The sequence below is a fragment of the Dermacentor silvarum genome, chromosome 9, assembly GCF_013339745.2.
Source record: "Dermacentor silvarum isolate Dsil-2018 chromosome 9, BIME_Dsil_1.4, whole genome shotgun sequence".
NCBI lineage: Eukaryota > Metazoa > Arthropoda > Arachnida > Ixodida > Ixodidae > Dermacentor > Dermacentor silvarum.
This window is the reverse complement of record NC_051162.1, coordinates 66,874,108-66,892,070: the sequence shown is the minus strand read 5'-3', so window position 1 is coordinate 66,892,070 and position 17,963 is coordinate 66,874,108. Positions and strand designations below refer to the sequence as shown.

Sequence of the window (17,963 nt, the reverse complement as noted above, 5' to 3'; positions counted from 1 at the left end):
GCGAGTGAGTGTGAGTGCCAGTGAGTGTGAGTGAGTGTCGGTGAGTGTGAGTGGAGGTGAGTGTGAATGAGTGTGAGTGGAAGTCAATGTGAACGTGGTGAATGCCTGTGAGTGTGAGTGGAGATGAGTGTGAACGTGACTGAGTGCTGTGTGTGTGGAGCTGAGTGTGAACGTGACTGAGTGCTGTGAGTGTGAACGGGGTGAGTAATTCTGGGTATGTAGAGGTGAGTGTGAACGTGAGTGTGAGTGTAGGTGAGTGTGAACATGAGTGAGTGGTTGTGAGTGGAAGTGAGTGTGAACGTGGTGAGTGCTTGAACGATAAGCAGAGGTGATATCGGTTCACCTTGCTTCCGGAAAAATGGAGGCACGTTGTGTGCACAAGCTCACTCGCGGGGATGACTTATCGCACTAGCAGATTGTGCACGCCAAAATAGAAACCACTCACTAAGGTCGTAATAATCCAAGGATCAGGCATGATTGAGGCAATGTATAATGAGATGAGCGGATATATGATATTGCGATAGCAATTATATGGACACTCCTTCTGCCGTGGTCGTGGACGTCGTTGTAAGGTTCCGTACAAAGTCCAAACACTGTAAAATCGTCGCAGCGTGCCGGCGGTACGCTGCGTGTGCGAGTGCAAGCTTGCGAGGGTCAGCCGACACTTGCTGCTCAATCTCGCGCGCGCTATGGAAAAGGTGGACACTGCTTCTGTCGCGCGTCAGGCATTTGGGGGGGGGGGGGGGAGGGGTCGTCTTGCTCCGGCGGCGGCCGCGTGGGTGTCGTATCTCGAAAGCGATCTGCGACGTGAACTATGTTCAACTAGAGCCGGTAAATTCGTATGCGCTGTGTTTTCGACATTTAGTTCGCTTCGAAGCGAGAGGCGACACGAAGGTAAATTCGCTCGCGGCAATAGCTGCCCCGCTACTCAAGCGTTCTGACAGCAAGTTTCCGCGGTCATCGAACGAGATGCGTTCATGTTTACCTGTTCGCGCGTGACACCGTGCTTCTCTATTTAGTTAGTAGGCGAATGTTTACAAGTTTATACGGCCCATTCAACTACTATCCTTGCTTCGTATAGCTCTCTACTAATTTGCTATCGCAATCGACGCTTCGCCTTTCAGGCGAAACTGCGAAATTTTCTTTAATACACCAGGGAATATGTATGGGCTGGAGCGCTGATGGCAGACATATCCAAATCATGACCGGCAAATTTTGCCATGACTTCCACTGAGTGAAGACGTTTAATGCCGTGTGATTTACTACAGCTTCGCTGGTCATCCGCCTTCAGAGGGTGGAATGGCTCCTCATTTTCTTACTGCTTCCCTCTTAAACGTACACGTACAGGCTCCTTATATAAAGAGGCACAGTGGAAGAGGGACTAGCCAAGTTAGCACAGAGTAACAGACACGCACGCTCGCATACATGGAGAAAAAGCGAAGATGCAATGATAGATACAGCTTTGTTCTCCCTTTTGTGTTTGTTTCGGCGTTAAGTGGTTCACTAAGTATACGGACAGTCAATCTCTCCCTCTATTTCCCGCTCTCTTGGCTCAATCGGACTGAAGGGGAGCTTAGCGAGCATGGGCGGCAAGCATGCACACGTCTAATGTCAATGACAGAGAGATGGACAGAGAGAGTTTGGGGCTGTCGTCAATGTTTATGTCACCATGAATAAATTGAAACGAAAACTTTGGTCGTGCTAGTTTTGCTCTACTTTGCAGTGTTAATAAACCAGCTCTCTTTAATAATGTAGTCAATGAATCCGATAAGTTGTATTTATTAAAACATAACCTTATTGCCTTCCTCTGCACCCCTTCCATTCTTGCAATGAGTTATTTTGTGTACGGAAACCAAACAATATTGGTGTGCTCCAGCACTGGTCGAACAAGCATTTTGTAGGCCAGCAAATTTTATCTGGGGGCGCAAGACGGAGGTGTCTTCTCAGAAAGAAAAGTCGGTTTAGTGCTCAGCATGAACATTGATTTCCCCTTGAGGTTACTTTGTTAATATGGCTTTCCCATCGGAGAGCGTATGTTAAAGTGACACCTAAATATTTATGCTGAAATGCACAAGTGAGAGGTGTGTCATTAATAATGTAAGTAAACTCAGATATGTGTTTCTTTCTTACTGTTAGCGTTACAGATTTTTCGGCATTTAGAGTCATCTGCCACTCCTGACACCAAGAAAAGGCAGAATTTTGTATATGGTGATTATCACTTTGATTAATTTCGCGGTACGAAATACAGTAGTCAGAGAATAGACTAGTGTTAAAATGGAATCGGGAAGGCAAATCCCTTTTATGTATATTAAAAACAAACCAGGGTCCAAAACACTGCCTTGGCGCACTCCCGATGCAACAGGTGCTAAATTGGAAGCTTCACTATGAATGAACACGAATTGTGAGCGGTATAGATCGGCACAGTGACTCATGAGTGCACTTACTCACACTCGCACTCATTTGAAAGGGGTGAGTGCCAGTGAGTGTGAGCGAGTGGAGGTGAGTGCAGGTGAGTGCGATTGCGAGTGAGTGCCAGTGAGTGTGAGTGCAGGTGAGTGCGAGTGAGTGCCAGTGAGTGTGAGTGCAGGTGACGGCGGCTGAGTGCCAGTGAATGTGAGTGTAAGTGAATGCGAGTGCGAGCGAGTATCAGTGAGTGTGAGTGCAGATGAGTGCGAGTGAGTGCCAGTGATTGTGAGTGCAGGTGAGTGCCAGTGCAAGTGAGTGCCAGTGAGTGCCAGTGAATGTGAGTGCGAGTGAGTGCCAGTGAATGTGAGTGCAAGTGAATGCGAGTGCGAGCGAGTACCAGTGAGTGTGTGTGCAGGTGAGTGCGAGTGAGTGCCAGTCATTGTGAGTGCAGGTGGTGCGAGAGTGTGCCAGTGAGTGTGAGTGCAGGTGAGTGCGAGAGTGTGCCAGTGAGTGGGACTTCAGGTGAGTGCGAGTGCGAGTGAGTGCCAGTGAGTGTGAGTGCAGGTGAGTGCGAGTGCGAGTGAGTGCCAGTGAGCGTGAGTGCAGGTGAGTGCGAGTGCGAGTGAGTACCAGTGAGTGTGAGTGCAGGTGCATGAGTTCGAGTGCGAGTGAGTGCCTGTGAGTGTCAGTGGAGATGAGTGCGAGTGCGAGTGAGTGTCTTTGAGTGTGAGTGGAGGTGAGTGCGAGTCAGTGCCAGTGAGTGTAAGTGCAGGTGAGTGCGAGTGCGAGTGAGTACCAGTGAGTGTGAGTGCAGGTGCATGAGTGCGAGTGCGAGTGAGTGCCTGTGAGTGTCAGTGGAGATGAGTGCGAGTGCGAGTGAGTGTCTTTGAGTGTGAGTGGAGGTGAGTGCGAGTCAGTGCCAGTGAGTGTGAGTGCAGGTGAGTGCGAGTGCGAGTGAGTACCAGTGAGTGTGAGTGCAGGTGCATGAGTGCGAGTGCGAGTGAGTGCCTGTGAGTGTCAGTGGAGATGAGTGCGAGTGCGAGTGAGTGTCTTTGAGTGTGAGTGGAGGTGAGTGCGAGTCAGTGCCAGTGAGTGTGAGTGCAGGTGAGTGCGAGTGCGAGAGAGTGCCAGTGAGTGTGAGTGCAGGTGAGTGCGAGTGAGTGCCAGTGAGTGCGAGTGCGAGTCAGTGCCAGTGAGCGTGAGTGCAGGTGAGTGCGAGTGCGAGTGAGTACCAGTGAGTGTGAGTGCAGGTGCATGAGTGCGAGTGCGAGTGAGTGCCTGTGAGTGTCAGTGGAGATGAGTGCGAGTGCGAGTGAGTGTCTTTGAGTGTGAGTGGAGGTGAGTGCGAGTCAGTGCCAGTGAGTGTGAGTGCAGGTGAGTGCGAGTGAGTGCCAGTGAGTGTGAGTGCAGGTGAGTGCGAGTGCAGGTGAGTGCGAGTGCAGGTGAGTGCGAGTGCAGGTGAGTGCGAGTGCAGGTGAGTGCGAGTGAGTGCCAGTGAGTGTGAGTGCAGGTGAGTGCGAGTGCAGGTGAGTGCCAGTGAGTGTGAGTGCAGGTGAGTGCGAGTGAGTACCAGTGAGTGTGAGTGCAGGTGAGTGCGAGTGAGTGCCTGTGAGTGTGAGTGGAGATGAGTGCGAGTGAGTGCTGTGAGTGTGAGTGGAGATGAGTGTGAACGTGAGTGAGTGCGGGGCCTGGAAAAACTTATGGTGACTGAGTGTCAGTGAGTGTTCTCCCACACTGCCGACCTATGCTCCTGACCACGGTGTAAGAAGATAGGTGTTCCGACGGCGCGCCCGCGCTGGGGCGAGAGAGCGGCCACTTCGTGTGACCGGAAGTGAGCGCCGCCGCTAGGGGCAGCACGTGTTCAGGAGGCCTTGGAGAAGCGGCACAACAGTGGGTAATTTACGACCTCCGTCAGCATTTAAACACCCATACCCAAAGATATGCAATTTTTCGTTATTTAGAGGCCAAATCCTGAGCAGGTAGAAGGTTTCATGCCACTTACAGTCAAAATACCGTCATTTCGAACACGACAGAGACGCGTCGTCTGCTCGAGCAGACGGCGCGCTGCGCTTACCGCTGCTCGCCGCGTCGGAGTCAATCGGAATGTCGGCAGAAATATAAAGGGACGTTCCTCCAACCAAGTAGAGTCGTTTTAAGCAGGCGAACGACATATATTCATCTAAATAAAGCACTTCTGCCGCGTGTGCCCATAAAAGCGCCAGTAAAGCGAGCGAAAAAGTGGCCCCCAGAACATGTGCTGCCGCTTGCAGCAGTGGCGTGCTTAAAGTCACACTAAGTGGCCGCGCCTCGCGCCGCCGTCGGATCACCTTCCTTTTTTACACCGTGCTCCTGACCCATTCGCGCGTTGGTCGCGCCCACTGCGCGAACTGCGCCAACCCACAATGAATTTCGCGCGAAGAAATAAAGGCACCCACGCCGCTTCGCCGACGGACGCAGACAGCCGTTCAAAGCTGCGCGCGGGCTTGGGATCATTCTGCGCCTGCTCCGAAGATAACAGCTGACGGCGCGCGCGTCGGAGTACAGAAGAAAAGACATTTCGGCTGGCGCAGCGCAACCGGCGTAACGTGGCTCGCCGTGAACAACGCTGGCCCGTGCGCCGAAAACGTCGGACTATAAACGGGCCTTAACTGTGGCGACGCTGCATACGAGCGCGACACGTATGCGTGTCGGAATAAACAGTCGACGAGCTGCGCTCTAGATGATACAAGGTAAGAACCCCTGTTTATTGTGCTGGCCGATAATACACACTCTGGTGACGTCATGTGGTAAAAGTAGCTTGGCGCAGGCAGTTGTCGCCCAGCTATCTGTTGTAACGTCACACGCCGAACACGGGCAGGCGATAACAGCACATCCCTGTTTTTCAAGCACAGGAACATTCGCATATACATGGTAGAGAATATATGTAGTACTAGAAAAAACAAAACACAAAAGCACTACTCATCAAAGCCCAGTGGCATGGGTTTCTTCATGACTCTACCAAACCGTGTTACAGTGCTAGTGGGGCCACTATTGCCCGCAGCGCGAGTCGGAGGCACCGCTGAATCTGTTTCAGTCGAGCCATCATGGCTATGAGCCAATTGTGCCGCACCCGGCTGCTCTGCGTTTTCTGGAAATTCGTAAGTTTCCATAGTTTCCATGTGCGTCCTTTCTTTTGGGAGACAGTTAAGCATTCTCCTATTTCAGCGGAGGTCAACGCCGTCGTCTGTTGGCACTACATATGACCGCGATTTCGGTGCTCGTGCGAGGACTGTAGCCTTGGATTACATGTCTGTCCCCCAAACCAGGTCAGCTGCTTCTAGCTTGGGAAGTCGTCGGGCACGATGACGTCGGTTGTAGAAGCGGCATTGCCGCCACGTGACCTTCTGGTCACTGGCCACGATTTCTTTCGAGCTGCTTTTTCCCGGATGTCGATGACGTGGTAGCATTGGGACTCTTGTCCTCAGTGGCCTACCCAAAAGTATTTCCGCAGGACTGACCCCAAGAATGCGGGCGTGGACCTGTAAGCGAACAATGCCAGGTAAGGGTCTTTAGACTTTAGAAGGATGTGTTTAACCGTCGGAACCATTCGCTCTACTAACCCGTTGTCCTGCAGGTGCCTCGGACTCACGGTGACATGGCGAAACCCGCATGACACAGCAAACTTCAAACTCAGTAGCCACGAACTGAGGACTGTTGTCAGTCACCACGCACTCAGGGATTTCATGCCTAGCAAAAATACTTTTCAGTCTATCAATGACCGTTCTAGACTTTGTGGAAAGAAGAATGGCTACCTCCGGGTAACGCAAAAGATAATCCACTGCGACAAGGTATGCCTGGCCGTTGACTACACACAGATCTACTCCCACTCTCTCCCAAGGAAACGATGGTGTTGCGGTTGCTATCATGGGCTCAGCTAGTTGCTGGGCATGTTGTGCACAAACAGTGCACTGATTCACGAACTGTGCCAGTCCGGTGCTCAATCCTGGCCACCAGACAGAACCTTTAGCAACACTGCGACAACGCCCGATACCTTGGTGCCCATCATGAAGTCTGCACAGCACTTGTGTTAGAGACTGTGGGATTACAAGCATTGTTCCTTTCAACATCAGACCACCAATCATGCTAAGGCGTGCTCTATCCTGCCGGTAAGGTATAAGGAAAGAAGGAACATTCGGTTTCCTAGGCCAATTGGTTTTACACAGCCTTTCCTCGCAATCTCTGCGACAAATTTGCCTAAAACATTGAGCTTGTTGCCACCAGCGAAACCCGTATGACACAGCAAACTGTTCCAACTCAGTAGACACGAACTGAGGACCTCGTCTGCGTTATCCAGATGGGTGGGCAATCCTGGAAATGTCGAAGGTAGAACCGACACTTGTGCACCCGAATCAACTTTAGCAAGGAAAGGCACAGAGTTTATCAGAACATGCGCATAGCGCGCTCTGCTGGCCGAGTCAATCGCGCCAATGAAAGTTTCTCCGCTGCCATGTTCGACAGCTGAGACGCGCACCTTTCTTTGCGCTGACCCAACTTCCTTGAGGTAGGCTTTCGCAAAATGTCCTTTGTTACCACAGTAGTGGCACTTGGAAGCTATGAATGGGCACGTCGACCTCGGGTGCCCGTCGCCGACGCAGTAGGGGCACTGACCCCATTGTGCTGCGGGCGTTTCTGGTGACCCACGGCGCCCACGATAGCGCCTTGGTCCTGAAGTTCTGGCGGCCCGCCGATGTGGACAACTTCCGGTCGAAGGCTCTGCTGCTGCTGTTGCACGGTTTCCTTGAGGCGAGCCTTGGCCAGCCCTGTAGCCAATGTCAGATGCGAATCCATCTGGAAGACCTCGGATAGTTGCGCGTCCCGGAGACCGACGACAAACCTGTCCCTGATGAGCCTCTTCTTCACATTCCCGAAGTCGCAGCGGTCTGCCAGCGCGTAAAGTGCTGTTGCGAACTGATCCACCGATTCTTCTGGCTGTTGCTGGCGTCTGTGAAAACAGGCACTTTCATACACATTGTTCCGCTCTTTGACGAAATGACTGTCGAACTTCTGTTTCACGACATCCTAACTTTTCGCTTCTTCATCGGTCAATCCAGATGTAGCAAAGACTTCGCGGGCTTGGCGTCCCATTATTTAAAGTAGCGTGCGTACCTGGGACTCTCCCGAACGTTCGTTGAGAGCTGTGGCGAAGCAGTAGTCATCGAAGTGATCGATCCACGCCGGCCACTCTGACGTTTTGTCAAAGTCCATCGGTGGTGGCTGCTGGAGCCCCGGGGTTACCATTGCGGGCTTGTTTGCCATCTTCTGGAAATGCTGCCACCCACGACCTCAGCGAGACAGTTGACCACCGCCCGCTTCTCACATCATGTGGTGACACTACATACGAGTGCGACGCGTATGCGTGAAACAGTCGACGAGCTGCGCTCTAGGTGACACAAGGAAAGATCGAACACCTGTTTATTGTGCTGGCCGATAATATACACTCTGGGGGACGTCACGTGGTAAAAGTAGCTTGGCGCACGCAGTTGTCGCCCAGCTATCTGTCCTGACGTCACACGCCGAGCGCAGGCAGGCGATAACAGCACAGTAACCAGGTCTCCAAGAGCAACAGGCAAGCATTTTAACATCATCATATGGCTCTACTAATGGCAGAGACAAAAACTTATGTTGTATTTGTTTCATAATCCCCCAATGAACGCGCACACAAAAAATTCAACCGTACATGATGCTAACAAAGCCCGATTTTCTACAAATGTAAACTCGCCGACACATTCGGTTCTTTCCGGAGGCCAAAAATAGCCTTTCAGGATTTTAATGCATAGAAGGACTATCATTGAAAACGTTGAATCCGTCCCCATGAATACACAACACAATGTAAATTCTTGGCATCGGCAAGGTAAAATATTAGCAAATCATAGCACTGGAACGAATATTTCTCTTTGAACACAGTGAAAATCTGCGTTAAGCGGTTTAAAATGGCCCTTCTGGTCGACGTACGATCTCCTCTGTAAAAACATATCTAGGGCAGCTATATTTTCAGCAGGAAGCGCCAGCAATTAAATTTGTGGCAAGGTGCTGGACCAAATTATCCGTCGCCTTGTTATTATCCTGTTCGGCGGAAGCTTCAACCTCCATATGTCTAGGTAATCTTCAATGTGCAGAAATTCCTATATGAACACTTATCAACTGCTGCGCTTTTACAGATGATGGAACACAACGCTGTGAAGCATAACTTTCGACACGTACGAAAATAACTAAAGCATTAGGCACACATGACCTGCTTGAAGGTCATGGTTGTGCTTTATATATGGTCTCATCATCCGATTGATGACAATGTTATCGGCGTATAGAAAAAAGTTGCAGTGGCTTAGCTCGGCTATGCCAGGATATACGTAGCGTTAGCAAATGTTCAGCTGATTATTCTTAGCTTTCCTGGTTGTCTAGATTGTCAAGGATTAGCTTGATTGTCATGCTTACTGCTGCTCCAATGACACACACGCGGTATACGTATTATGTGGCACATGTATTCATTCCTCCTACGCTCAACCGCTAATTGCCAGGCAACTACTTCGGGATCCGATGAATCAAGCTTCTCCGTTCTTCTGCGCTGTTGAGCAGCATTTGCGCTCTCCTTCTCCATGGCTATACCACACTGGCAAACGCCAGTCAGAAGCGCAGCGGCTCCAGCGCAGTGTCAGACGGCGACTGCACAGCGAGCGCGCGCCGGCGCCAGTGCGTCTACCACGGCTACGACGTCAGTCCTCTGGAATGCGCAGACCGGCGGCGGTGAGTCGCGCGCGGCGTCGGCGGAGTGCGCGAGAGGTGCCGGCTCCGGTGGCTCCGGTGCGCAAGCCGTGTGACATCACTGATCCTTGCGCATGCGCAGCACGGCTCTTGATGTGCCGCGCGAAACGGGCTTGGCTAGGCCAGTGTAGCTAACGCTACAAAAAAAGTATCACGTCTAGCGAGAATTCCACCTTGCCTTCATAAATATGCTAAATTTATGGTCATACGTTCTACAAAAGTATGTTTGAAAAACGACAGAAAAAGCATAATTGGAATTGCGAAAACTGGCAGAGGAGTACGTCAGTACAGTGGCTATCGCAGAAATCGATTCAGTAAAGGTAACTTACTTTTTCCTCCATTCGTTGCATACGGCAGAAAAAATAACACTAGTAATATACCTTGAGGCCCCACAGGCCATCGTAGCACAGGGAATGACATGTGCTTGCACATCTACAAGTATGATCTCACGTATAAACTGCCAGACGCACTTCGTCTAGACAGAAGCAAGATATCTTCTTTTCTAGTCAGGTAAATATATGGAAGAGATCTGTAGCGTGTTTCTGCTGTTTATTACTTTATGAGGAGCAGTGATTACATATATATATACTAGCACTGGTAACGAAGTTATTAAGTGGAGCGTGTCATCTGAAAAACTTTAAATAATCCTACAAATAAAACAGACTCAACGTCATTCTCTACTGTACGTCACGCTTTACATTTTCAAACATTGAGGAACAGGCTGCCATTCCGCTTGTTCGCAAATGCCAGCTAGAGCATGCAAAATGCCACTAGAATGGTGGAGCAGCTTCGGCACGAAACGAAGTAAAATATAATGCTAAAAATATATCCACTTGTCGCTAATTTCACTATTTCATTCGCATTGCGCTGAATTCTCTCTGCACTGAATTTTAAATATAGAAACATAAAGTAGTATGTTCTCTGAATCCACACTGGACCGTCTTTTTTTCTGTAAACAGCAGACATCGATCATCACTTCAACCTACCCATCGCTTCAAATTCGTATATACTACATAGCGCTACGGATATGGTGTGCTTAAGAGTGACACCCAGGTTGTGTCCATGTGCAATCGGAGAGCTTTTACTCTGGCTGCGTTCCTTACGCGAAGAAGCTTTAGGCACGCATCAATTTATCATAGCAGCCACAGGCGAATGGACATTCCTAACTTACCAAGCTGTAGGTGCTTTAGTACACTGTTGGCACCGTTGACCCTGATATCCAACACGTCGATATCGCCGTTAGCAAATACGGTTTTCAAATCTGTGGGCAGATTGCCCACCTCTGTAGACGAGATATTGAGTTTTTCGTTTCCATTCATGTTCTCTGCCTTGTCGCTTCACAGCCCATAAAATGTGTTCGTGACATTAAAAATTGAGTAAAATCCTCGTGTTTGATCTTGCTGTTTTCGTAGTCGTCGACATTTGCATTTGCGTAGGACGGTCCTACGGTGTTTAAAAAGTGACATTTACTGTATTCCTTGGCGAATAACCTAGACTGCATCATCTCAACCTGCTGAGAAGTGATTGCCCTGTCATTTCACTCTGCATATGCCGTGCACAAAGTTTTATTACTTACCCACTAATAATTCCAAGCGATTACATGCATATGCGAAGTAACTGCATAACTTTGTTCTTGCCACATCCTTGTTCGCATCGACAACATGCATGATTTAGAGGTTTTCCCCCAAACCGTGTGACTACTGGCACGTTCACCATTCTGAGTGTGTGCATTATGGGATTGCAATATGGGCATTGCGTACAAGTTCTTTTAGACAACATGGCGGTGTGTTTGCGTGCTATTACTTGGTGTCATGCCATGGAAACACGCAATGAGAAAGCGTCAATGATTGTCATTTTCATGTACGTGTGCTTTGTGCCATAGACGGTATTTTAATGAGAATGGTGGGGAACATTTCGAAGACAGTACACCGCCATTTCTCAAAAGACAAGAGCTATGCGATATACACCATGTCAATCTCGTCCGCTACAGTTTTGCCTCTTCAAGCTTCCGAAATACTTTGTGGGTATATGTCATGTTTGAGGCTTATCATCATCACTGTCATGTACATCTCCTTTGTGCCGCTGACCCTGTTGTATCGAGCATCACAACACGGCATTGCACCCAATCACACAGCCATTTTGACAAGAAGAGTTCCTGTTATGATAGCAATAATATGGACACGCCAGGTGCATTTCTACCGTCGCAGTGAGGTTCCGTATCAAGTAAAAGGGTGATAAAATCGTCGCCGTACGCCGTATGATGTATCTGTAAGTGAAAGCGTGCAAGGGTGAGCTGGCAATGGCGGCTGAATCTCGCGCATACAAGGGAGGAAAGCGGGGAGGAAGCGCGCCATCTTCCGTGGAGCCCACGGCTCCAGAGGGAGGGAGGGGGGCGCGTTCTACTCCGGCGGTTGTTGCACGAAGCGCGTCCGTGCGCGCCCGCCCGGGCCGCGCCATCTTGAAAGCCATCTGCAACGAGTACAGAGTCCACCATGCGCTGTGTTTTCGCTGCTTAGTTCGCATTGATGCAAGAGGAAGCACGAAGATCAATTCGCTCGCGGCTGCTGGCGCGCTTCCTTACTTCAGCGTTCTGACAACGGTCATCCGCGGTCATCTGACAATGGTTCCGCGGTCATCGGGTGAGATGCGTTCATGTTTGCTTGAGCGCGCATGACATCATGCTTGTTAGTTTAGTCTGTATGCCGATGTTTAGAAGTTATCCGGCTGTTAAACTACCATCCTTAGTTCGTATAGCTGTCTACTAATTTGCTATCGCAATCGATGGTTCGCCGTCAACAACGTCAACACTCAAGACTTGCCGAATTTTGAGCAATTCAAGCATCGTACACTTACGTCTGGCACACAATCCAGAATACATAATAAACATAAAGCGCACTGCCACCAAGCACATCATTTACTTGCAGAATCACAGTGTAATACACATTAGATTTTTCTTGCATCTGCAGCGTTTTCTCCTTTGCAACGCTGCTGTAGTGAGCATTAATCGGAAGTTCATCTGAACGCCATCTCATTATTAACGAAGCAAAAATTGGAACCCGATATCATTGCGCTCTTGCGCAACCTACCGTCTTTCTTGTCTGACTTTTCAAGCTTTAGAAGAACCTTTCGTTTCCCATGTATTTTTTGTCTTTGTATTCTCCTACAAAGCGACGCGCTCAAAGCTACTTGGCCACGTGCGTCAGTTTTCGTCTTTCGATTTCTCCCGAGCATAAACTGTCGACAAACGCGTTCAACCTTCGTAAGTCATTTCCGTCCTAGACAACTGAAATATCGAGACAGCTAAAGTGCGAATCGCGGCAGAATTTAATAACACTTGCAGTTGACACCGCACTGACCTCTCATACATATAAGTCGCCTTTGTTTGTGTTGAGAAGGTGGCAGCCTAGAGCCCATCAATGCGTTTGGAGGGTCTAAGCACTGTATTAAAAAAAGAAAAAAAAGATCGTTCATTGTTATTTTTGTTTTTGAAATACAGCTGTTTTTAAGCGAGCGTTCACATCGATATAGCCTTCTGGATATCGCTAAGAGCAACTCTAGCATGTAAGTTGAAACGTGGTTGAAACCAAGCACATGAGGTCAGTGAAACCAAACTGCAGTTAAGCGCAAGCGAATCGCTCATCAACTGAAACTGAAAAGAAAAAGTAACATAGTGATGGAGGTAACGGGAAGCAATATCACAAGTGGCAACGCAGGTTTGTAAACCCCATGCAGGTAATGAAAAAGCGCTCAGTAAAATGCACGCAACACTTCGTTCCTCCGGTTATATTCCTTCTGCCAGATTCTGCACTGTAAACGGAAATAACTCTCAGGTAGGAGTATAATGCTTGTCCTCTAGCGACCCCCCGGTTGGGAGTTTATTATGCTCCGAATGATCGGAGTATAATTTTTACTCCGTGCGGGCGGAATTTTTGCGTGGTGCCTTCGGAGTTTTTTTTTCTGTCATATTTATTTTTTACTTCGAGCTGGACGGAGTTTTTTCGAGGTGCACCGGGAGTATAAAAAAACACACGTCAATTTGCGTGGAGAATTTTTATGTAGAGGCTTTGGGTCAAATTCCGAAATATACGCACAAGAATAAGCCAAACTCTGCGAAACGAGACCAGACATACCAAGCAATACATAAACACAAACATTTGAGAAACACGCGATGAAGAGCTGTGAAGGACATCCAACGTACACTCGACACACAACAAGAAGCAACCCTGCCAGTATATATAGCCACGATAATGTGGGCCTCGAAACGGCCTAGCGAGCCGCTGTAGTGTTTTCAGAATTACGACTCACAGGCTCGCACATATGAGATCGGCCTCTCTGAAAATAGCATGAAACCTAAATCCACACGGAACTGTTAACTTAGAATATTGAAAAAACAACGTTCATGGCATAATTTTTCAAAATTAGAATGTCATTCCATGAGTGCTGAAGCGACTTCGCACACTGCCGGCGTCCGCGACCAAAAGTAGTGCATTAGTTACAGTACGCAAGAAAAATGTACGTGCGCGTGCTTCATGACAAAATTAGCTTCGTGCGAAAGAGTTGTGGCGGGACAACAATTTATTACATGTGAGCATGACCTGTAGCAGCCTACGTAACACCGAAAATTGCGTAGTCATACATTTTTTTTGACCGCACTACTTGCTCCGCGTCCAAGCAATGTCTCTCGGTTGTGAAACGGAGCCATATCGCTGATCTGGCAAACGAATCCTCACGCTCGGAGCCAGCAGGTATGCTCCTAAATCAGTATGTTGGATGGAGGATGATGTTAATGCAATATCCGAAGCAACGACGTGATCAAAACAGAACTGCGCGATAACAATTCAATTCACATCGCTCCAGTAAGAAGCTTTATTCACAGTACGTACTTACGTCCTACCGTATTTCTTGGGCGAGGATATCCGTACACAGATTCATAAAAGAGTTGCTTGCACCACGGTCTAACTTACTGGCAGCACAGCACCGTGACGAAGTCGGAATATGGCATTCATGTACGGCTATCACGGACGTTGTCGCTCGAACAGTGGCTGCTGTTGCCATTGCTACGCGGCACTTTACACCGGACGTTGTCAGAATATACTCAAAAGGACATAAAAGTGGTATTGAACACACTGAGGAACACAAGTCAAGGTCACGCAACACTGAAGCACAGCCAGAAACCCGAGCCGACATCACGAGTCAACCGGCAGCTTCGTGGTCACAACTAAGCCTTTTTCCGCACTTGAAATCGTTGCTCTTGCATTCATCGTTGTCAGCAGATTGATCACAGCTAACGCACATGAAGATGAGATACAGTGAGCTTCAGGCACGCCTATAACACTTTCTGGAAGGAAGTATAGGAAAGAAAATCGGCGAAACGCTGGCACGGAACGACACTTCACAGATGTAAACAAACCGTCAGCCATGAGCACCGCCGACTCCGCCGAACACGCGACTTCCCAACGCCCGTCTGTAATTTTAGGTCTTTTTTAGCAAGTGTATAGTTCATTTTTGCTTTTTGTGCCTCGCTCTAACCGAACACCGGTGTGGGCGTCACCGTCCTGTGAGAGAACGGCACAATCGGCTCCCGAAGCGCACCGGACTGAAGCAGTATAGCGTGGCGGGCCTCCTCCGTCGCCCACCCTTCGCGATGCTCTAATGGCATCCATCGCAAGCAATCAGCCCTCATGTTAACATGTTCTTTCTGTAGACCACAGAGAAGACGAGCAAGCAAGGAAAAGATTACCTGAAGATGAGATTGAGACAAGGGAATCATCAGGAGACCGTGAAGAAATGGACCAGACAGCCTTCACTGTTGTCTCTTACAAGAAGAAAAGGGGCGCGGCTGTTCCTGTTATATTCAAGCCAAATCAGCCTGACAACAGCATATGGAAAGTAAACCCAAACCTTCTCGCTTCTGCGGTCGTGAAAACAGCCCAAGAAAAGACACCGAGCTATCGTCGCAACAAAAATGGCAGCCTCATGGTGGCAGTGTCTACAATTCCTGCAGCTAATCGCCTCCTCGTGGTGACAGCTAGATCTGTAGGATATTGCTGTAGGAGATCGAACGCCCTTTTCAGGAAGAGGCCCCCGGTAGAGAAACCGAACGCAGAGTGAATTCACTCGTTGGAAATTGGTTTTTCGTGCTTTCTATTAATAACAGACACACTGTTTAGGGCATTGAAAAACGTGCAAAAAAAAAAAAAGAAAACGACGGAAAGCAACATTCTGGCAACAGTGATTCCGGATTATCTGAGAAACCACAACTGAAGCTTCAATATGTGAGAATGTAACTCGTGACGTCCTATTTTCCGCAACCACCCGTTTGAGTGCATAGCCTTGTATTCGTTATCATCAGAGATGGTCATGTTTCTATTGCTGAATACTTTTGCGCTACTTCGATGTGATCATGAGGTACTTCACTCTGTGTGGGACTATGCCCGCCACGGAAGTCTTCGACGAGGAACGGCTATGGGGACGCAGAAATGTCACAGTTGTCCTTGAAAGGTGAAGCATCAATTACGTTAGCAAATTATTAGACAGCAGTACAAAGTATAGATAGTAGTTTTATCAGCCGTATACACTTGTGAACGTTCGCTCACTAAATTAAGATGCGTGGTGTCCCGTGCACACAGGGGAACATGAACACATCTCACTCACTGACCGCGGACACTCAATGCAAAACGCTGGTGTGAGGAAGAGCGGCAGCAGCAGTCAGCAAATTGCCCTTCGTGCTGCCTCTCGCTTCAACGTGAACTAAGCGGCGAGAACACAATGCACACGTAGATATCAGCCCTCAGCGCGGCCAAACTCTATACTCATTCACCATAGATAACTTTCGAGATACGGCCCGTGCGGCCGTGCTCAGCCACGCTTTGCGCAGTCGCCTTCGGTGTAGAACGTACAACTAGCCCCTCCCCCCCCCCTCGTGCAATGGGAGATGGCGAGCTTCCTCCATGCCCTCCACCCTTGCGCGCACCAGACGAAGCCACCACCCTTCGCTCACCCTTGCATGTTTTTACTCGCACCCATAGCATACGGCGCGCAGCCGCTATTCTATCGCACTGGGCCTTTATTCGGAATATCACGGTGGCTTAGACGCCGATGACGAAGGTCGAAATGCACGCGCAGTGTTTGTAATATTGTCATATCTATAAAAAAAGGTGCGGCAAACATAAACAATTGCCGCTGCGCAGCGTTGAGTTAAAGGATAGGGCCTAGCCTATGCACCAGGGTTATTTGAGTTGAACCCGTCACCTGGAGGATAAAATGGGATGTTTTGAAATCATTCATTTAATGGTTCTCAGTTTGCGCTTTTTGGCGAATTGGCACTTTATGGAAAACTATCGTTTCGGAACTTCAAAGATGCAAACTGTTTATAAAATTGTTCTTAGGCCGCAAATTTCTCAGGAATAAGACTATGCAGGTATGGACTTTCAATATTGCTTCTATCAAGAAAAAGTAAACGTTTCGGGATCACAGTAACAAAAAGACACACAAACTTGGTTTTTACTGTCTGTAAAAAAAACGAGCAGACGAGCATGACAGTGTATGTGCACTCTTTTTGTTTATGTACACTTGTGTGATTGCTTTGCAAACCCTTCTAGTCTTGGCGGGTCTGCTGTTGCTGTTGCGCCAGTCAGCACCTTGGTTTATTATATATATATATATATATATATATATATATATATATATATGTGTGTGTGTGTGTGTGTGTGTGTGTGTGTGTGTGTGTGTGTGTGTGTGTGTGTGAAGGAATTATTCCTTCCGATCCGGTGTTCATTAAATTAAAAGTAGTCACGCCAACGTCGTCAATCCTCCGTCCCCCTCATATTCTTGTCATACCGCTGTGTTCATTTCTTTTTCGTCATGCTAGATATTGTCATGTCACCGTCACGATACAGTCGTTGCCATCCCGCTATAAACAGTTTAGCTTTATCCCAGTGTCCTCATCGTATTACGTAACGGCGTCGTCGTCGTTCCATTGTCGTCATGCCATCGTAGTCATTCAGTCATCATTTATTTGTCTTCATGAGTTCGTGGTCGTCATTCAGCTGCGTCATGCCATCAGTTTAATGCAATCGCCATCATTGCCCGTTCTCGCACAATCGTCATAATTCGCTATGCGCCTGTCCTGTTACCATCCCGGCAGTTCCATCGTCATCATTGCAACTTCGACACGCTTGTGTCGTTACACCTTCATCGGGACACCATCGTCCTCTTTCAAGAATTGTCATCTGATTCGCGTGATGCCTTCGTTGCCATAACATTGAACGTAATCGCGCTATTTTCAGAAAAGTCCGCCATCGTCGTGCCGCGATCATCGTCACATAACCTTGATCCTACTGTCGACATGCGATCGTCGTCACGCCATCGACGTCATTGCATCGCCTTAATGACGTCACTGACATGCATCGTCACTGACACGACGCCTTCGTCTTACCGTCATCATTTCGTCGGCGCCGTTCCCTCTTGATCACGGGATCGTCATCATGTGACCATCATGTGACCGTCATCATTGATTGTTTCGTTCTCATCGTCATGACGTCATTGGCGTTACGTTGTCGTCATTCTGCCCTAGTAATTCTAGTTTTCGTCATGCCATTGTTATCATTTCATCATCTTCGTGCCATCGTTGTCGCTTCTTCGTTGTCCTTTTTTAATCGTCATGCGGTAATTCTCGTTCTCGCTAGAAGTTTACCTTCAGCGATGCATTTCGTTGTGATTATATGTCAAACATGGTTGTGTACTCTATACTTTCAAAT

The 17,963-nt window shown here is 48.5% G+C and overlaps 1 protein-coding gene across 1 annotated transcript in view; it reads right to left on the bottom strand.

Moving 5' to 3' along the window:
- Positions 1–9,739, bottom strand: part of LOC119465282 (uncharacterized) — a 33,816-nt gene extending 24,077 nt beyond the window's left edge. Inside the window, exon 1 of the mRNA XM_049655298.1 lies at positions 9,534–9,739. Within this exon, the coding sequence (XP_049511255.1) occupies positions 9,534–9,636 (103 nt within the window). The 5' untranslated portion in view covers positions 9,637–9,739. The remainder of the gene's footprint in view (positions 1–9,533) is intronic.
- Positions 9,740–17,963: the final 8,224 nt, after the last annotated feature.